The sequence below is a fragment of the Pyxicephalus adspersus genome, chromosome 7 (assembly GCF_032062135.1).
Source record: "Pyxicephalus adspersus chromosome 7, UCB_Pads_2.0, whole genome shotgun sequence".
In the NCBI taxonomy this organism is placed as follows: Eukaryota; Metazoa; Chordata; class Amphibia; order Anura; family Pyxicephalidae; genus Pyxicephalus; species Pyxicephalus adspersus.
This window is the reverse complement of record NC_092864.1, coordinates 31117726-31139381: the sequence shown is the minus strand read 5'-3', so window position 1 is coordinate 31139381 and position 21656 is coordinate 31117726. Positions and strand designations below refer to the sequence as shown.

General features: G+C 38.5%; 1 protein-coding gene across 3 annotated transcripts in view; it reads right to left on the bottom strand.

Moving 5' to 3' along the window:
- Window positions 1–211: 211 nt before the first annotated feature.
- VIL1 (villin 1) overlaps window positions 212–21656 on the bottom strand; it is a 39745-nt gene continuing 18300 nt past the window's right edge. For all 3 annotated transcript variants that reach the window (XM_072417995.1, XM_072417994.1, XM_072417993.1), the window contains exons 2-20: window positions 19231–19341; window positions 17007–17081; window positions 15661–15857; window positions 14529–14637; window positions 13876–13986; window positions 13004–13212; window positions 11977–12055; window positions 10741–10839; window positions 9173–9326; window positions 8398–8498; window positions 7952–8089; window positions 7461–7619; window positions 6192–6371; window positions 5680–5825; window positions 4674–4818; window positions 3684–3872; window positions 2142–2210; window positions 1810–1950; window positions 212–627 (exon numbers count right to left, since the gene is read on the bottom strand). In XM_072417995.1, the coding sequence (XP_072274096.1) occupies window positions 514–627; window positions 1810–1950; window positions 2142–2210; window positions 3684–3872; window positions 4674–4818; window positions 5680–5825; window positions 6192–6371; window positions 7461–7619; window positions 7952–8089; window positions 8398–8498; window positions 9173–9326; window positions 10741–10839; window positions 11977–12055; window positions 13004–13212; window positions 13876–13986; window positions 14529–14637; window positions 15661–15857; window positions 17007–17081; window positions 19231–19305 (2490 nt within the window). In that variant the 5' untranslated portion in view covers window positions 19306–19341 and the 3' untranslated portion in view covers window positions 212–513. The remainder of the gene's footprint in view (window positions 628–1809; window positions 1951–2141; window positions 2211–3683; window positions 3873–4673; window positions 4819–5679; window positions 5826–6191; window positions 6372–7460; window positions 7620–7951; window positions 8090–8397; window positions 8499–9172; window positions 9327–10740; window positions 10840–11976; window positions 12056–13003; window positions 13213–13875; window positions 13987–14528; window positions 14638–15660; window positions 15858–17006; window positions 17082–19230; window positions 19342–21656) is intronic.

Sequence of the window (21656 nt, the reverse complement as noted above, 5' to 3'; positions counted from 1 at the left end):
CAAGGTGCTGGATCCTGTGTTGGCACTATTGCATTCTTATGGTAACCCCATTATTGGATGCTTAGAAGACCAACTGTTTAGGGAGTAGTCTGGGAGGGCTTTGTGAGATAAGAGTGAGAGGGACCCAGCCTCTCCACCCATTACAGGCTCCCTGCAAAAAACTTGAGAGGAGCGGATACAAGACCCATCACCTTTCACAAAGAAAGAGAGCAGCACTGTCTGGTCTTTATTATAGAAAACTCCTGCAACAGAGCTGGAAGAATTACAAGGATCACACCAAGATTTCAATAAGAATACACATATTTTCTTATTTTGAATCCAAGCTTTAAATGATATAAAGCAGTGAAAAATTTTACACATTATAGAACAGTACAATTTTATCTTTCTGTAAAAACACTCCAGATTTAGATGCATAAGTCTGGAACATCCACTTCTGCAGTCCGATTGTTCCTGGCGTAGTCAGTGGATGAATGGATACGTTTAAAAAAAGGGAAAAAGGCTAAGATAGTTTGATCAGAAGAGTCCATTCCCTTTCTTGAGGTTTTGTTTTTTCCATTCAGGTAAAGCCTTGTATTCAGAATGAGACATTCCAAATAATCTTTCGAAATCCTCTTTGGAGAGGTATTCCTGAAAGAGAGAACACAGATTTAGGTACCCTGTCCTTGCTTCACCTGCTGTTATCTCAGTAAGAGGTTCGTTCATGCTATGACTTTGTGGTGGGGTCTCTGCAGTGTGCTACACATGGGCATTGCATTCCAGAGGATAAAAATCAATCGTGATTGACCTTTCCTCCAATCACACTCCTTTATACAGAGTTGACATACTACAATTTGCGATGTAGAGTTTGCAGTAGTAATATCTGCTCACCTCTATAAAGTAACATATAGCTGGGAAATTGCTTGTATATTGATCGCTCCTGTGTGAAACCAGGTAATCCCATTTTCCCCTACATTCTGTGACTTTCACACCACAAGCATTGGATGCAATAGCAATCTGCCTTATTTCCTGTCTGATGAACTACAAGGATCTTCCAGCCTACTCCTCTCGTTAGATGTGGTCCTGTTATTCACCTGTTAGTTAATTGTGTGGCCGTTTGCTAGTTTGGTCTGCATGCAAATACAGCCTTCCCAGGAATATCTATATGATGGTACAGTGTGTGAGAAGAAAATCCTGTCTCTGCTGAAGTTTCTGATTTGCTGACAGTGTTAATTTATACATAGATCCCACTCATTGGAGACACTAAACAGGTCATTGAATTATGCTAATACAGGGTTATACCCCTGTGCTAATGCTGTGCTGCACAATACAAAGGAGCTGAGGTTTATAATTTATTGTATTTATTGAGTCAGAGGAGAGCTGATAACAAAAGTTAGAAATGTTCTTCAGGAGACTAGCTTAGTATAGCGGAAGAGACATGGAGCAAGTTTTGGGGTTTGCACAGAGTTAAGTATAAACACAGCAGAGGAGGGTTGTTTCAAGTACTAAGTGACACTACACAAGAGAAGGCTACTTAAAGGTGCTAATTGGGTTCAGCTGTATAAAAAAAAAAAAAAAAAGGAAGGAAAGCCTGGTGATGCCTTATCAGAGTCACAGTCACGTGACTATCTCTCCTCCAATAACAGAGCTACATTGAGTTTCAGTATTCAATTTAAACTCACTGGATTAGCATGACCACCGGGCAAACAGAATTTACAGAAGGAAAGATTGTTGATTTTCCCTCAGGACAAATTTACTTTTAAAGCAGCACAGGTACAATTCAGTATTGCTAGGCTAAAGAATAACTCTGAAGTTCAATTGTTCTTTTATTACCTCTTTGTTAGTGGGGTCCACACCTGGCGGCAGATCATCTGGGGTCTTGTTTATCAGGACTTCAGCTGGGTATGTGGCTAGAACAAAAGAGCCCAAGTTTGTCTGGGCATTGAAGGAATCCAGTTTACTGTTAGAGAACTCCTAAATTGAGAACAAAAGCACACATTATGTGACATTCTAGAAAATGTTTCTGTTTAAAATATATATATATATATATATATATATATATATATATGACAGCAGTTTAGAGCTGTTTCATTTTTCATTAGTTTTCTTGGATCATTTTTCTAGCTAAATAGAACATGCTGTATATTGCCCTGCTTTGTACTTACTGACGAGATCCGGTCAATTGTGTCTGCATCATCCAGTTCGGCTTTCAGTTCTTCATAAGATTTTGTGTTCTGTAAATGGTGAAGAATAAGCCGTCAGACTTTTCATTACAGTAAGTGAGCAGGATGAATAAACACATTCACATATTTTTGAAACAGGCAGCAGTTGGTCAGCTACATTATTTGTTTGTTTCCCCACTTATCTTCCAGAAGTTTAATTACTGTCACCCATATAGAGCAAGGGGACAGTATTTCCTAACAGCCACAGGCAGGCCTCCGACCTTTACTCCCTATCTGACTCCCCAATTATACTGTCCCCTCCGGGTAAATTCCTGTGACAGAGATTACCTGGGGGTGAAGGATGTCAATGCTCCACCCAAGCAAAAGTGTATTCATTGCAATTTAGCATTGGTACAGAGAAAGACCAAGTGCTCTCTTAGACCTGGAAGCTCTGGAGCAGGGCAAGGGTTCACAGTAGTATAAGATAAGGTACGTATATCTTACTGGAGGTATTGGGTTATTAGAAGGAGGGTTAAATTAGCAAATTGCCAAATTTTAGGTCCAACTATACCCAAAATTGACCAATTTTATTACCAGCATAGAGGTTAATATAAAGACCATACAGAAGCAAAGTGGTGGACAAAACACCTGTTTGGACCAAATGTGTTCACATATCACATTATCTAATTTCCTCTCCCCACTGGACTCAGCCAAGTCATGTATAGCCTTAGGGAACCCCGAGGAAGAAGAACTATAGATTCCAGACAACAATTTCCTGCATTACAATACAAACCATGTGCCAACGGGAGGAGGTGGAGCAGCAGGATCTCAGTCTGTTAACTAAAAGGCACAGGGGGTCCTGGGTATGCCAATAGGGGTACAGCTACAGCCATGCTCAGCTATGCAATAGATTTTTGAACTGTCTCCAAAAGTAATTCTTTTAATTTACATTGATAAACATGATGATATTCATTGTATAGTGAAGTCACAGTAAGACAGCTCCCAGTTAAGTCAGGCTCAGCCCTGCTTCGGGATTGACTGATCCCACATGGGTTGCAGCAGCTGGCACTTGGTTAGCCTTTGTGTCACTTGCACAGCAGCGCTAGTTCCTAAATAGCATCTGTACATTTGACATCTGGGGGCAGTGAGAAGCACTGGTATTTCCACCCTAAACTATTCTCTTTGGGGCTGCTGGATATAAAAGTTACATGGAACATCTCCCCCGAGGCAACAGTTAATTTGCTTAAGGAAGCAGTAACACTGTAACCCCATGGCGGGCATGAACAAAGCTTAGAAAATAGGCACAGGCAGAGAAAAGGGCTCTCTAGCAGTCGTTGTAGGTTTTTGGTTCACTTGACAGGTTGCATCATTTTTACTGCTGCAGTCTGCTGCTTACCTCCTAATTTAGCACACTAACCCAAATAAATTATACCCACTATTAAAAATTAGCAGCCATGGGGATAGATATTGTGAGGGCTCCTTCATAGATATTACATAAGCACCCTTTGGTTGGTAGGTATGGCTCTGTAGTTGTAAATCAAATACCTCCCACTTGTATGGATCCCAGGCGTGGAACCAGCCAGTGAAAGTGGGGGGTTCAAACCCTTGCTTCACGATGATGATTGCGGTGTTGATGTCTCGTCCTCCAGGGTGAGTCTTCAGATATTCCTGAGCTGTCACAGCAGCCTGAGACCTTTCTGTGTCATTTGTCCCTCTTCCAATCCACAAGAAAACCTGGGGGTACATTAATGCACATATAGCTGTTTCACTTATTCATGTCTAGAAATGACATTTGAAAGTTGTATTTTAAAAGTGTAATATATCTTTTTTATGCATATTTAATGTTTAATGCCCATTTTATTACCTGTGCTGAGCCCATAACCGGTTGTTGCATGTGCTAAATGAACTACGAGCATAGTTAATTATACAAAAAAAGTAACCCAAATTTATATTAATTGCCAAGCCCTGTCATGGTCAATGTACACAACAAAAAACTTTAGACTTTAGGCAAAAAAAAATACATTTTACTGGTGATTCTAGGCAAAATGTGGCTGAAATTAAATATAGAAAAGTATATAATGGTTTAAAGTGACAATTGTGGGGAATAATTGTTTAGGGGAACGCAGTTATCTCTTGTTGCGGACACATGTCACTGTGTGGCTTCCTCCGGGGAGTGTAGAGACCTTAACTGACTTAACTATACAATAAATAACACATAGCCATAATACACTGCCAATACAGAGGGGATACAGACAAGCTCAATTGAAACAGAACAATATTTATCCTCAAGGCACTGGAAAACAAAATGGAACTGAAGGCTAAATTTGTTTGAAGTGCTTAAATATATTAAACGGTTTAAACTCCAAAGAATATTTTCCTTTCTGCAGTTTGATTTTGGTCTATAAAGCTACTCAATGGGTGAATGGGGAAAACCAAATCAACCAATAAGAATTTACCTTTTACCAGTTTCCACCATTGGTGGCTGCATGTTACTGCCACCACCTCATGGAAACCATTAACTCCTGTCTCTCTCACCTGATCCCAGGCATCCAATAAAAACACATCATCTTCATTAAGGTCATCTTGATTAAAGTTTGCAATTTCATCGGCAATAAAGGTTCCTGTCTTGTTTGAGCATTCAAAGAGGCGAGGGGTAATGTCGAGGGTTTCTTCCTGCAATCTGCAACGAGGCAAAGTCTTAGAAAATGCTGCAGCTTCCCAATAAACCACCTTTCATTTATTCCTTTGGTTTGGTGTTCATTTATTGTGCTACTCTGAAAGCAGAACTGATTTAGTTGCTTTGAGACAGTATTAAAAACAAATTGCAGCCACCAGGCACCAAGAAAAGCCCAGTGTTTAGCATTTGCTCCCAGAATAACTTAATGTTAGAGCTCTCCTCCTGAATGTGAAGAATGCAAATGATGCATACCATTAAGAACCTTGAAGAGTTCAATTAAATATTTATAATCCAGACATTTCAGCCTAAATCTAAACTCATATGGACAGGGTTCTCTCCTCTTCCTTTGTCATTGTTTGTATCTGTTCTTTCATTTGCTACCCTTAGACAGAGGGATTACTAAAGCTCAGATTGTCCAATGAAGTTCAAACTAAATAAACCCCAGATTAACTTTACAACATATAGGGGAGATAAGCAACAGAAGGGGCTTATATGACTTTCAAGTATTCTAAAACTGACATATGATTAATTTTGTTTCATGACCAAGAATGCTGTGATGGTTTTTGCTGATTACTTTAGCACAGTTTTCCCATTTGTATTGCTTGTAGTTTAAGATGTACGTCATCTATCAAAGCATGAAATCTAAAAGTTGACCTTTTCTTGATGCTTGGTGCTAGTTTGTTTTTTTTATACTTGCCTAGAGCAACTGGGTTAGTTCTTCCTTCAGTAGGACTGCAATGGCCAGCATTAGTTTGTTTGGTCACAGCTTCCCATGATTCTTACCACCTAAGCCTGGGGATACCAAGTAAAATTTGTCTAGACTTTTGGTTCCCATACGCTAATTAGGTGGGGGCAGATATTTACCTCTTGTTGTTAGCATACTGTGATTTGCCCCCCAGAGCCAACCAGAACTCAGAGGGTTCCTGGCCTTCAGCCACAACCACCTTCTCACCCCTGGAGATCAGATCAGCCACAGTCTTAGCCATGGCTCTCTCATCACCGCTGCAGCCCTGCAAAAGACACAAAGTGTATTAAATTTTAGTTCAGGACAACCAAAATTGTGAAAGCTTTCCACCTTGCAGCTTTTGTAACATTTTGGCGTTGGCTCATTTCACCTTTATAGACAACTGGCATTTTGGACACAGCAGCTAAGAATAGTTAAATAAATGTAAAAAATTAATTCTGCATTTGCAATATCCTATACTATCCTGAATAATATTAAAAAAAGAAAAAACAAAGTTTAACCCTAAACATAATAAAGGTTATAATAAAATTACTGAACACTTCCTAAAGGACTATTAAAAATCAGCTTAGACTCTTCTTTTACCAGGAAGACAAGGATCCAGCCAGCACAACTTTTCGGGATATTTTCTTACCTTTCCGCACCAGATATAACATGCTCCCTTTGTCTTCAGCACAAACACATCATTGGAGTTCAGGGATGATGCCCGTACCGACACTTCAAAAGCCTTGGTGTTGTACTCATTGGTTCCATGCACATGGAACAGTCTGATCTCAGGAGGAGTCTCATCGCTGCTGGCGCGGGAGGTACCACCCTGGATAAGGAAAAAATACTTTATTATGCTGTATTAAATGAAAGCTTAACTACAGGCAACTGGCATCAATAATCCTGTATGTTTGAAGTGGAACTATGTCCATAATAAAACAATGACCTATATGCTGCAGTTTTTCTAATTCCCTCCCTTGTAATATAGTTTATTACCTGTTGGATCTGGTATTTTTACATTTTATGTAACAGAAACCTATAAACATTTCATCAGAAGTTAATTAATATTTTCTGACATATTTAATATGTAAATAAAATTATAACTAATTTTACTCATAAGGACCTTTTAGAAAAAATAGTGCATTAAAATGATTTAAAAATAAGTAAGTATAGTTGTTGGCCTCCCAGTTTCTCTTAAATACTCTAAGATAGGCATCCTTTAAAATAAATGATAATACAAATACAAAGAAGGAAAGTTTTATTTTGGCTAATAAATACTCACATATTGTGAATATTGCAGCGTGAAAGATACAAGAATTCAAGATTTTGCCCAGGCCCCATTTTAAAGTCATGGGGTGTGTATTTATCAACCATACATTTGACATCTATGTGTTAATGTACTATGTGCTAAGTGTCTTGTAACCCGTCTTGTTTCGCATTTCTGGCTTCCTCTGGGATATATGAAAGACGTAGTCGCAATATAGTTGATATTGGTTAGTTTCTCAAGGAGGAGAGATTGTTGTGGCACAAGGAGAGTCTGGGTTCTGATTCAAGGGTTCAAATTGATGAGGGACACTATCTGCATGACGTTTGCAGGTTCCCCCCATGTTAGCGTGGGTCTCCTCCCACATTCCAAAAAACATGCAGTTAGGTTATTTTCCCCAAAAAATTTACCCTAGGCTGTATTAAAGGTTCACATACATTAACATACATAAAGACATTACCATATGACTATAGTAGGGACATTTGACATTTGTGAGCCCCCTTTAAGGACAGTTGGTGACATGACTATGGACTTTGTACAGCGCTGCGTAATATTTGGGCACTATATAAATACTGTGTAATAATAATAATAATGGTTACTTGTTCATCCTAACACAGTATTACATCATATATCATTCTGCAGAATGTCTCTTACCTCGTACACCACCATCTTTCCTTTAAATATGGCCATAAGGTGTGAGGGTTCCTTGCCCATAGATACGCGTACTTGAACTGGCTCTCCTCCGTATTGCTGGTCTATGGCTACAGCCTGATAGGCCGAAGCTGCAATCTCATCTTTACTGGCGTGGCGACCCTATGAAAGTATAAACATGGCGGGTGAGTGTGCTTTAATTAGAGTTATCTAAGCACTGACAAGTGTCAATGCCTGAGGGGACCTCAAGTCACTTCTACACGGGCCCACTGTTGGCTTTACCTCGGTTTATATTCAACTATATATATTATTAGATAAAACATATTATATAAAGTGTATTAAAACAATAAAAGTCAACTTTCTCCATCAGTGGAAATGTGGGATAATGTGACAACTGATTGGAATAGAGTAATGATCTAAATTTCCCTAAATTTAGTGACTGACACTCTCTGAACATCATCCATGCCAGCCATTGTTACTCTAAATGAGCTCACCTGCCAGATGTAGAGGATGTAATGATACTTGTTATTGACAAGGTACTTGTACAGAATGAGGTAACAGTCACCTCCGTAGAAATGCCCCAGCCATTGTTTCTCTACAGGTACCAGTTCCAGATTCTCAATTCTCCAGACCTGTGAGGACAGGAAGTAGAATGTTACCGAAAGACCAAAGCAAAGAATTCTGTATACATGAAAATCATATATGAGCATGGAAATGCTACATTCCCTTCCCTCACTGCAGCAATAGATGTGAGTGCTGCTCATCAGTCTGATTGCAGCAAACTTCCAGTGAAAGTTGGAATTAGAAGTAACCATATGATTGATTGCTATGCACAATGCATTTTTATCATTACATAACCAATACTGCATGTGTTACAATATGGGAAATAGATACAGATATTCTACATACAATAAAAAAATATATGACAATCTATTCTCACCTCGGCCTCTCCTGATCCATCATCAACCATCTTATGCTGTGCAGCTACCTCTGGCTTGGCATGCATGAGCATGGCATCAAACTTCACTTGCTCCACTTTGGCTAAAAGAATATAAAGATTTAGATAATGGGTTAAAAATAATATAATATGGATTGTATTTTAATACTGTATGCAGACCTAGAGCAATGCAATTAACAGACAAGTGAATGTGAATGTTTACAGGTTGTTCTTTGACGGCTGTTTCAAAAACAATAACCATTTGTTGGGTTTTTTTTTATATGGCTCATTTTTTTCCATTAGAGTTAAGAAAATTAGTTTTATTTAAAATCACAAAAATTGCTTTAGGAAGGGATGATGGATCCTGGATTTAGGCAGTATGGAATGGTCTTGGTGAATTGTTCTTGCTTAGGAAAGTCAAAGAATCTGCTCCTGAAGTCAGCTTGTCAGCTTGGCCCACACATTTGTCCAGAACCCACCTACCCACTGCTGGGGTTTTATTATTGTTCTTGTGACAGCCATACAAGAATTGGTAAGGTGGTCTTCATTATGATAGGAAAGCATGGACAGCTAAGAAAATATTGTCCAACTCCTCACTTTACTAGGGGGCTCTATTTATAAATTATTCCCCCAGTCAATCCCTCTGAAAATCGCTGATATATGGTTGTATGGCTGTACAGGTCTCCTATTAAAACAATGACTTGTTCTGCCACCTAGTGGACAATTGTCAAAAGTGCTTTTAGTTTCAGCTTGCCAGTACCACCTTCCTCAGACTTACCTATTTTACCAACAGTATGTGTTGTTCCCATTCCAACAGTCTGGTCCTTTGTGGTCCATTTCTGGAAGAGTTGTTTAAACACAGCAGACTCCGAACCATCGTTTTCCACCTCAACGTTGGTGGAGCTGGGGTAGTTCTTTGCTTTGATATAATTCTGTGAAGAAAACAAACAATGCCTTTGCTGTGATTTTCGGTTTGGAAACTAAACCAAAGTGCCCACAGATAGCAGATAGGCCTCATCTAATTCCAACTGCTAAGCCAATTTTCTTATTCCCTTCTCCAGCTGTGTACGATAGAAGCAAGTCCGAGACCCTCCTTATTTCCTGGCTGGAGGACATCCAGTATCATCTAGCCCAGGGGTGCCCACACTTTTTTGGCTTGCAAGCTACTTTTAAAATGATCTACCAACAACAATAGGTCCACCCTATTTGATTTCATCTTTTTAATCATGGAGAGTCAGCATTACATGGTGGCAGCATGGTGGCTCAGAGATTAGAACTCTGGCCTTTGCAGTGCTAAGTCCCAGGTTTGAATCTTGACCAGCTAACTGACTAAGTTGATTGGCTTCCCCCTAAATTGACCTTAGGCTGTGGTAATGACATATGACTATGGTAGGGACATTAGATAGCCCCTTTAAGGAACAGTTAGTGACATGACTATGAACTTTGTAAAGTGCTGTGTAATATGTTGGCGCTATGTAAATACTGTGTAATATTATTAATACATGTGAGTGTTATCTTGGGATAGCTGCATGCTAATGTACCCTGCCTAGGAATGCCCACTCCTCCAGATCAACATCCACCCATCAAGGAATTTCAATATTTGTATTACTCCTGCCAAAAACCATCCTACTGATTGTATCAGACCGAGGGCTCTTGGGAGGTGGCAGGGTGCTGTGATGCTTTCGGAAAACTTTATACAGCACCCAGCAGTTAGACCCCACATATTAAGATCTGCCTGCATTGAAGAGGAAGCAGATTGACTCTGAAATTACATCACTAAATAAAAAAAAAAGGTGTTTAATGAAAACTGAAAAGTTTTATATATTTTCTTTAGAATATTGATAAGGGAGCAAAAGGAAGGACAAGTAAAGTAAAATATATACAGAATAAACTTCAGCTTTGAAGGGCAGATTTATTACTGCTACAAATTACTACCATGAAATGATTAACGTGCCAATGTTCTTTAAATGTTATCAATTGCCAAAGAAATCATTTGGCTAGGTGTCGTAATAGATTTTGACAACACTAAACCAAGTGCTTACAGTTCTGTAAATGAAGATTAAAGAAGACCACCAACCATCGGAACACCAACTAGGCAAGTTGAATTTTTCAGAACCAGGTCAGCAATGGCAGCTTACATTATCTCTCAGTAATAGGTCTGCTTTAGGTAAGAGATAAATAAACTTCAGCTAAAAGCTTTTATTGCATCTGTTTTTTTCTATTTTGCAAAAAAAAAAGGTTCAAACTAGACTACAATATATATGTGATTTTGCTCTTTTGTATCCTCCTCATAGGAGGGACATAACACTGGGCAGATGATGACATTTCTGCGGTGGGTGTACTTACTAAGGCACGTGGCATGGCTTGCTTCCTCTCCTCCTTTGAAGCATTTTTTCCTTTCCACACAAAGATCTTGATTCCTCCTTGGTCCAAGATATAGCAATCCTGCCCAGGACATAATAGGAGACATTAGGTTACTATGCAAACCCATTATTAGTTTGATAAGATGTTGTTTGTAATGAATGTAATGGCCCAGTTCTTCAACTTGGCCCAAGTTGGCCCAACTTCAGGAGAGTACAGAACAGGCTCTTGTGCTGCCTTAATTAAGCTCTTCAAGAACTTTGCAAAGCCAATACCTGTACTTTACATTGTGAGTAAAAATTTGGGTGAAATTAGATCTTTGCTGCAACTTCCAGTAGGTGCCAGGAACTCCTAAAGCTTTCCAAATGCTTCAGTTCAAGTCAATAGAAGCGTGTTGTAAATATACCTAAGATGAAGCCATAGAATGTGGAATGCATTTACAAAGTACTAGGGACAAACTTTGTTCTTAAAAAAAAAAAAAAAAAATAGGTGTTTGGAGAGTTTCCGTTCGGGGTATTTGGAGAGTTTCCACTCGGGTTATTTGGAGAGCTTCAGCTTGAGGTATTTGGAGAGCTTTAGCTCAGCGTATTTGGTCAGCTTCCGCTGGAGGGTATTTCAAGAGCTTTAGCTTGGGGTATTTGCAGTGCTTCAGCTCTGGGTATGTGAAGAGCTTTCGCTCGGGGTATTTGGAGACCTTCTGCTTGGGGTATTTGAAGAGCTTCAGCTTGGGGTGACAAGGTTGTTTTGGTTAACTGCAATCAATACAAGTAAAAAAAAATTATTTCTAAATCTTACAACTTTTGACAACTAATTTTTCCATTGGATTAGGAACCTGTAACTCTTTTTTTTTTCTTTTACCCCTTTGTGTGGGGACAGAAGTGGTCAATATAAGATGAAATGATGGGGGAAGAAGTTACACTTTTATAACACGAGGCAAGTTGATACCTTGTCACAGTTTATTTGGTGGGATATTTATTGCAAACAACTAAATATTTTCTGCCCTTCTAACAAATTCATTTGTTGGAGTCTCTTATTGCACGGTGAAGAGACGAGGCATTCATTTACATGTTAAGTCACGGGTCTGTGCTTCTCAACAGCCTTGACCTTTATGTGAACTTATCCATGGGGATTTTTATTGTTATGTTATTGTTTTATGAACATTGTCTGCTGTCATGATCTCCTCGGTGCACCAAAGGACAGCTGGACGTCTGGAGAACTTACCTCGTGTTGTAACAAGTCCTTGGTCAGGGGTTGGGTAGCCACTTCCTGAACCATCAGGTTTCCATTGGAATCTGTTACTCTGTGAACAAAAGGAATAGGATATTTTACATAAAAAAACAACAAGGCTATTTGATATAATACTAACACTGCTGCTGGGAAAACTACAGATCAGAGTTGACTCCTGGCGTCCAAAGTTCCTCTGGGGCAGTTAAATTTGCTCCTCTAAATGACCCTATAGCAGAAAGGTGTTCAAAGTAGGGACTCTCAGCTCTCAAAGTTCTGTGCCTTACTACTAGAGGCTTTCTATATGGCGGCAGCAACACTGGATTCAGGATTACAATGTTCACAGTTAGCCAATTCACAAAAATGAACACCAAAGGTGAACTAGTAAAGGGTTCCTAAGGACCTCTTTCCAGTTCATTCGTGCATTACCAATAAAGAAAAAGTAAACTTCTCTATTGGGTAAAACTATCATTATTAATAAACTGTGAAGCGCCAACAAGTTACGCAGCGCATGCAATCACATAATTACATGAATAACCATAGTCATCTAAAGATTTTACATATCAGAGGTCTTTGCATGCAAGCTAAAGGATGCAAACTTAGGTTAAGTAAGAGAGAGGGGGAGCACTGTGGGGACGACTTGTCCCAGGGGCAAAACAATAATGGGCAAGAAAAATTCATCCTCAACAATCAACTTTTCTCTAAGTAGGCTTGGCTAGAAAACATCAGACTAGATTTTTTGGGTTCTGCAAAGGTCTGAATGAGGCTGATCAACTTACGCTCCTAGACCTGGAAGCCGGCATACACCCAAGGCTGTGGATCTACAAGGAGGTCCATAAAGCCTTGTTACCGTTTCACTTCTTGAATGAAGTGAACTTTTTTCCTTCAGTAGAAACAAAGGAAGGTCAACAGACATCTGAATGGGCAAATATTAGCTGACCGGAGCAAATGTTTAATAGTCATCATGTAATTTAATGCATTCAGCTGTGCTAAATGTGTCTACTGTTATTCTCTAGCTACTTACTGATACAACTTGATAGCTCCCTTGGCCTTGCTATCCACCACATCATCATCTACAGGAGGTTTAATCAACTTCCTTGGTCCCAATACTTGATCATTTGTCAGGATTTGCATCAGCTTGGGTGTTGCTTCTTCATCGTCACCTTCCACCACGAAAACATTTGCACGCCCTCCACGTTCCCGATCTCGGATGTCTTTTGCCAGGTTCATCCCCTGCAATGAATAGGAAATTTTTGAATTCACTACAGAATAATTAATTTTACCAATATTTCATAAAGAAAAGAAAAATATAATAGAAAAACTAATGCTGATTGGTTGTAATTGCAGGAGCTTAAGATGAGTTTAGTGCTGGATCGATCTGCATTTTGGGCAATGAAGTACTATTTCCTCCTTAATGTATACATTTATATCAATTGTATGAGATCAAAGCCATTTCATCATTTGATCAGATAAATATATGGGCAGTATCACATTACTCATTTTATCAAATTTTGAACAAAAAAGGTATCTCTCCTACAAAAAAAATGTTAGTTATGCCAAAAGCTCCAAAACACAGCTACTGTGAGCCCAACCTATTTGTAGAAAGTGTCCCATGTTACCCAATCTTGCAAATTGATGGCCCTAAAGACTATCTGACCAGTTACAAAGGCTGTACATGGCATTACTGTTATTTGAATTTAAAAAAAATTATAAACCACACAAAGTCAGGGGATTCACCACACACGCATGGGATAGACAAAGCAATAACCAACTGCATTTCAATTTCCTGTAGTCTGACTATTAGATCCATCCTAGAAGGCTCCTGCATTTTATACATTCCTGTTTATGCCAAAACGAAGAAGCCCTGAAATATGTGAATTAAAAAAACCCCGGTACCCTCAGTCTCTCCATTCTGTTGCTTTCAGGTCCATTCCATTGGATGATTAACTTTCCCAGATCCACCAAGAACACGTCCCCGGTATTGAAGCTGTTCCAGTCAAGGGGCACCTAGGTAAACAGAGCCATCTTGTCAGTTTAGTTCTGCAACATTTTTTGCAATATAAAGCAGACATTTCACCTCCATTTTTATGTGCTTACCTTTTCTGCTAAAGACTTTTAGTAAATATCCTTTCCCCAAGGTAGAAAGATGTATGGGAGCAGAGAATTCTGCTGGGTCATGTTAGAGGTACTGGCTGCAATATCCCACAATATGACCCTTACCTGACCCAATTTATCTAAAACTGTGCCTATGTATAATATAACATCATATAAGATCATTTAAATCTACTCTTAATGAAATACAATCAGTGAACACCTGCAAAAAAAACATAAAAATGGAACTCCAGTAAATATAATACAATTGTATATATATAAAATATATACCAAGTAAATAGAATGGAAGTTATTTTATTGGCTTCTTACTATTTTATACTCGGTTCTTGTTAGAAAGAAAGGTCTAACGTATCTAAAAATCACCCCCACCGCCGCCTACTGTTTACAGTAATATAATATCAGGATTCAATCTTTTGGTGCATCCTAAGGGGACTTACCTCTCCTGCTAACACATTCTTTTTTCCCTTGACTTGTAAGAGACGTTTCACATTGTAGGTGTTTGTCTCCACCTGCTTCATTCCTGATGCTACTCCACCACTTTTATAACTATGAGAGATTATAAAGGACAGTCATAAGTAAATATCATAAATAATTCCAAAGAATTGAATAAATGATGCCTTATGAGACTCATTTGAAAAAAAATGTATACCAAATTGCATACTATACAGAATGAGTACATTCTTTAAAAATATTCCAGTAACAGTGGCTAGTTATAACCTAAGAGCCAACTCTAGACATAGCACATGAAGTCCGTCTATGAAATAATGAGACTGATATGATAACTTTCATTTATTGATATGAAAATTCTAATTCTTGACCCCTTCAACATTCACAATTCGGCACCAATGTTGTCTTGTTTTCCGCTGGTGGAAGGTGTGGAGCAGATCAGTTTCTGATATCTGATGTTGTTTTCTTTTCCGCATCCACTGACTCAAAGCGTGTTCCTTTAATCACAGATTTCAATTTAGAAAAGTGTTTGTTTAATGTGTTTGTCAGTCACAGAAATTGCTGTGTGAGAAGGAGCATTGTCCTGATGAAGAATGAAACCATTTCCCACATTGCTGCCATCTTTTCCTGACTCCTTCTCTCAGCTTTGTCTTCCTTATAATAATGTTGGGTCCCTGTTGTGCCTTCTGGAACCCATTCTGACAAAATGGCGCCCTTCATGTCACAAAACACGATAATCATGGCTATGAATTTGGCCTTTTTTGATTCTTGGTGATGAAGGTGTTTCCAGTGACTGTGGTTTTGTTTCAGGACCCTACTGGAAGATCCGGGTTTCCTCACAAGTGATGACTTTATGAAAAAGGTTCGGCTCCACCCGAAGTTGCTGCAGAATGTCAGCGCAAATTTCCTTGCGGGACACATTTTGCTCTAGGGTGAACTTTTACTAAAAATATCAAATTGACGTGTTTCCCCTCGTATGCTGAGAAGTAAAAAAGTTGAGCAACACAACGGCATTAAACGGTGACTAAACTAAACACAGAGAGTTCCGGCATGTTTGGAGAAGTTTTAGCAGTAGACATAGTACAGAATAGCTAGTCAATGGCACAAGTTCTTTATACTCACACGATACCCTGCTTGAAGTAGCCCTTAAATGTGTCGCTCTCGTGTCCCTGAACCTCGCGGTGCTGCACGGCCACACCACCCAGGTGATCATCCATCTGTACAGAGTAAATGGCGGCTGCTCCTTGTTCATCCATGGAGGAGTTATTCCCAACCCAGAAATGGATGTCATAGCTGAAGTTGTTGTTGACCTTGTGTGTCTATAAGCAGAAAGATTTCAAGGGTGGTATAGATAAATGTGCCTGAGGTATGACAGACCTAATCACTCATAAAAACACAATTTAACATGTTAATACAAATAAAAAGTTGCAGCTTTTATTGTAAAAATGTCTGGTGATCTTCATCTAAATGTCTTTGTCAAACAGTTTCTATTATGGGGGGACAAATGTTTCCATAATGTCACACAAACCATAATTTATAAAGCTAATACTTTAAACGAGCCTTTCTCAATCTTTTTAATCCCTGAAGAACCCTTAAATTATTTTTAAGTCTCAGGAACCACTTCTAAAATTAATTTATTGGGGCTCAATAGGAAAAAGGCCGAAATCAGTGGCAAGTGAAAAGAATGCCCCCTACAGTGGTGGCAAGAATATCACATTTATAGACACCAAAAAAGATCATTGGAGACATGGAGCTGGGTGTTTTAAGTGGAGTTGGACCCATAACTATGGATGCATCATCAAATGGGAGGCTAATTAGCTGCATTTTGAGAAACCCATAGAAAACTTTGAAGGCACCCTAGGGTTCAATGGTGCTCTGGCTGAGAATGGCTGCACTAAACATCAAAATTAGAATTCTTTAGGTTGGTAATAATGCTATTGGAATTGAACCATTTGTCTGAAACCATATGCAAAAGCTCTTTATCTCAAAGTATAGTTATTTGATATATGCATTGTAATTGAAAGGAGACCTTAGTTGGATATAGAAAGTCAGTACATTTCAACAACCATCTAAACCAGTGTTATTCAACCAGGGTTCCTCCAAAGGTTGCTGGGGGTTCCTCAGGTCAGTTTAAGTGACTCCAATGATCTTTTGGCTATCTGTAAAGGTAACATTCTTCCTAATGGCCAGCAAAGTAAGAGATTCTTACCATTGACCACCATGCTACTGTACTGTCAGCTGAAAATATATAAATTATAGCAGGGGGTCCCTGAAGACCTAAAAGTTATTAAAGGGTTCCCCCTTGTGAGAAAGGTAGGGAAACAGTGTTCTATACTATAGAAATTTAGGTTGAAGCTTGAGCTTCGGGGTTTCTATAAACAGCCCTTTCACTGTAAAGTTGCCTTCAATATAAGTACTACCTTTTCATAAAATAAATCTTTTATATCCCATAAACATGTATAACTTACCATCAGCAGGACATAACAATCTCCATCAAAGAAGTTCCCAAAGGTCTTCTCCGGGACTGGAACCATCTCCATGTTCTGAAAGAAGAGAGATAAAAACATGAATACAGGGAAATAGATTTACATGCATCCATGTGGGTGTAGTAGGTAAAAATAAACAGTATATAAATGCTGTGATAAGGAATATAGGAATAAAAAATATACAATCACATAATTAACCAGGAAAAAATTGGGGAAAAAATGTTCATTGAGTTACACCTTTGACCTTTATTTAGTACTCAAGCAATGAACGTCGGACTAAGAAGGTAATTTTTCCAATATTTCCAATATTGTATGTTAAAAAATTCAAGTATCCTATGTGTAACCTATAAAGCCATGTGAAAAGGAAGTACACCTAATTAAACTGCTTGTTCATTAAACATTTCCTACAGATAGTTGTGATATACCAGAACAAAAAAGTGATGTGGTGAAAATGCAGACTTGTCACGTTGAAAATTTAGGTACATCCCAAAATTTACCACCACATCTAATCTAAGAAAACAGCATTGGGTGTTTTAGATTTCATACCAACCATTAGAACCTCCTGATGGAACGTCACTTTTTAAAGTCACAGATATCGAGGGTCTGGGGTGCTAAGGAGTTCTAAGGAACTCAGCATCAAGAATGTGGATATCCAGAAGTCTAGCAAGGGATTTAAAATGATTGCCAAACTATGTGAACTAAACATTTCTACTGACAGGAAAATATTCTAATAAAATGTAAAATGACAGCTGATATGTCCAGGACTGTCCGGCTCAGCAAATGCTGGCCAAGAGATGACTGAGATGTCTCCAATAACAAATTGCAGGATCAGCAGATGACCTTTGCAACAGTTGTTGATAAAGATTACGAATTTACAATGAAAGAGAAATTAAATTGCCTCAATAAACCTGCATAGGAAGTGTGCCAGTGTGCTATGGTCAGTGATTCTTAACCAGGGTTCCTCCAGAGGTTGCTTGGGCAATGAGCAGTTTGTGACTCTCAGGTCAGGTTAAGTGACACCAATGATGTTTTTGGCTATCTGTAAGGGTAACATTCTTTCCAATGGCCAGCAATGGAAGAAGCATTCTTTCTACTGATCGCCACACTAATATACTGTGAGCTGTTGGTATAGTTATTATTGGAGGGGTTCCCTAAGAACCTGAAAGTCACTTCAAGGATTTCCCCATGGTAAAAAGATTGAGAAAAGCTGGTTTAGAAGTTTGCAGTCGTTGAGTTAACTATGAATTATACATCATATCAAAGTGTACTTAAAGTTAAACTAGAAATGGATCTTTTATCACAGTAATGATCCAGGGAAAACGAACAAATCCACCAAGGATTGGCTCAAAAAGAGGAAATGGACTAACCTAGTCATATCCATGAATTGAATCCCATTGAAATGCTGTAGAAGGATATAAACTGGGCATGTCATGAAATGAAACCCACAAATATTGTAATTTTGCATAAAAAAAGCTCAAAAATTTCAACAAGCCAATGTCAGACACAAAGGGCTCTATTTATAAATTATTGAAAAAAATATTCCCCCATCTATTTGTCAGAAATTCGCTGGTCGTATCTCTCAAGGTGTATCCTTTCAGTTCCTATTGAAAATAGTGACTCGTTCTGCCATCTAGCGGTGTATCTGAAAAGTGCACAGCTGTTACAATGGAAAATGCTCTGTGTAAGAGAAAATTGTGAACAAATCTTTTCTGATGGTGTACTAGGTAGGTGGGACTTACCCACCAACTGTGATGTTCATTGGAGTGATACAAATAAATATAGATGGTAACATTGAAAATTTAAAGTTAACCAGTGCCATTACTATGCACAGTCCAGGAATTTCCCTTTTTCTGAACAAGCCTAACTTACCTCTATAGTTTTTAACATTGTGGAAAAATTTATCATCGTATTTCATACCAGAAGCACATCTTAGCTTTTACCCTATTTCACTTTATTATACTAGTACAAGTCAGCCCTGTAATGCAATCCCATAGCAGATGTTTTTGATGTTAAATATTAACAGAAAGCCACTGTGGAGTTTATATTATGAAATCTTAAGAATGAACAGCTTGACAATACAAGCAGCTATAGAGGTTAGAAATGCTTAAGAATGTGCAAATACTTCAATGGCCATAGTCTGGGCACAGGTGAACTTTAAACATAATCATCCCAAGTTTCCATATCATGTCATGTAGTACTCATTCACCTCTATCCTCCATATCTGCAGTCCTGGGGTGGTTTTATTCAGAGACTTGGTTACTTTTTCCGTGAGTTCAGGCATGGTGGAATACTATCAGATCAGAAGTCACCTGGAATCCTGAAAGAAAAAAAAAGTGATTTTATTTTAGGCAAATGTCTATAAGAATTAAGAGAAAGCCTATGTATAAATATGTACTAATGACTCCCGCTATCAAAACCTCATCACATGCACGGCTCCAAGACTTTCTAGAGCTGCCCCAACTCGTGCTCCTACTTTCTGCTCATTTATTAGAGCCCTTAAAACTCAACGCTTCAATCTCGCCTACCCGTCTTCTTCTGTCTTAAACCCTCACTACTTCCCCCCACCACATATCTCCCATCCTATTGTGTGTTATTTCCCCCACCTCCTAGATTGTAAGCTCTTCGGGACAGGGTCCTCTCCTCCTCCTGTGTCACTGTCTGTATCTGCCTGTCATTTGCAGCCCCTATTTAATGTTCAGCACTGTACGTCCATAATTAGCTTTATTTTCCTGCATGAAGACTATATGATTGTAAACTAAAATAAACATAGTACAGTTTATAAAGTCATTAAGCCAATGAGATCATGGTATCTGATGTGCCCTTCCTAATTCTGCACCACTGAGATGTCAGTGGTTTCTGATTGGCTGCAAACTCATATTATATAATTATATCGCATGTCCTTGTGATAAGACCTATCATTTGTACTGAAATGACACCTGGTTCCTTTAACTGAATGTTTTACATCATTGAACATTTTGTAAAATGAACTTGGAAGTGTCAGTAATAATCTCAGTAATAAATTATAGATGGAATCATAAATCAGAATGATCTTTGCTCCTACTATTGGCTGTGTTAATTCCAGGAGCTCCCAAGTAACATTGGGAAACCCTGACCTGGCAGAGGGTGGGTAGTTATCTTTGGCACATGCTCCACAGATACAGATCATGCGTGGTCTTTTCTTAGATACATACCAGTCTACCATCTTACAGGTAACCACAAACCTGGCAATGACTGGAAGTTTCCAATTGAGGTTATTGCAGCAAACCCATCATATCCTATCAGTAGTATGCAAATAAAGTCTGCTTCCTTAAGTAAGGAAATAAGGAGTAGTAAACTGCAAAGAGGTCCAACTCCTAGTAACAAACTGAAGCCAGACTTAGCTGCATATAAAATTTAAGTTGTATCTACCATATAATTACACACCAATTAATAATAAACCTATAACTATTGCTGTATCTGGGTAAATATTGAATTATTTTTATTGATGGCTCCCCGTGGTGGGACTGATGTGAACAATTCCCTATATTATGTTCCTTTACTGTAAGAAATAACAATATCATTATATAAATACAGGAAATAACATACATAAAAAGTGTGTGTATTCAAGTACAGATAACACATGAAATAAAGTATTCTAGAGGCTTGGTATAGAAGAACAGAGGAATATATAATATCCAATTGTAATATCAACATTTCCAAAAAGATTGCTTAGACCTATGGCAGCTAAAATTCAAATGGACTTCAATTGTATCACTATACAAGAAATAATGGGTCTGATTTATGAGAGTTCTCCAAGACTGGAGAAGGTAGACTATCATGGGAAAATCTGGGTGAAACCTGCAATGGATTTCTTACAAATACTTTGCTATGAAATGGTAAATGTTTGCAAGCCTGGACCAGATCCATTCCAGGCTTGCTGAATCACACAGGTTCTCCAATGATAGTCTACCTTCTCTTAAGTCTTTCTCTTCTCTTCATGATAGTCTTGGAGAGCTTTTTATAATAAGGCCCAATGTATTTCTAATGTATCTGATAAATATGTGAATTTGTCCTGGTAATTTATTTCTGTAAATTCATGCTCAGAAGCAGAAGGTGAAAAGACAGCAATGTCAGCCAGGTTATACTGCATTGCATTGTTGTCAGTCTAGTACTGGTAGCTGGACATCAGGAGAAGAGAGCAGAGTGATGACTTCAAAACCATGCTTCTGCTCCCAGATAGCAGTCAGAAGATATTCACTTGCCTGAGATACATTTCTTTTTAACATTGGATTTCATTGTTGATATAAAACAAGAATTCTGCAGTCATTACAGTAGTTAATAGTACAATAATAATGGGTAGACCAGAGACAATATTGGTGGGTGACCAATCGTTTGCCCTCTGTCTGGCTTTTTAGGGAGCAGCTTCCACCCTATATATCCTCTTTAAGCTCCCCTTGACGGTGTGGATCATCATGATGGAACAGCCACACTGTACAATAACCAGCAGGGCTTTTGTTGCTCTACACAAAGGAAATATTTTCTTTAGCTGTTAGTCATCTCTGTGTTTGTTTTGTGATTGTAACTGTTTCTATGTATATAAAGTGTTCCTGGAGATAACAAATCTGACAGTTTATTTTTGTCCACATTGAACTG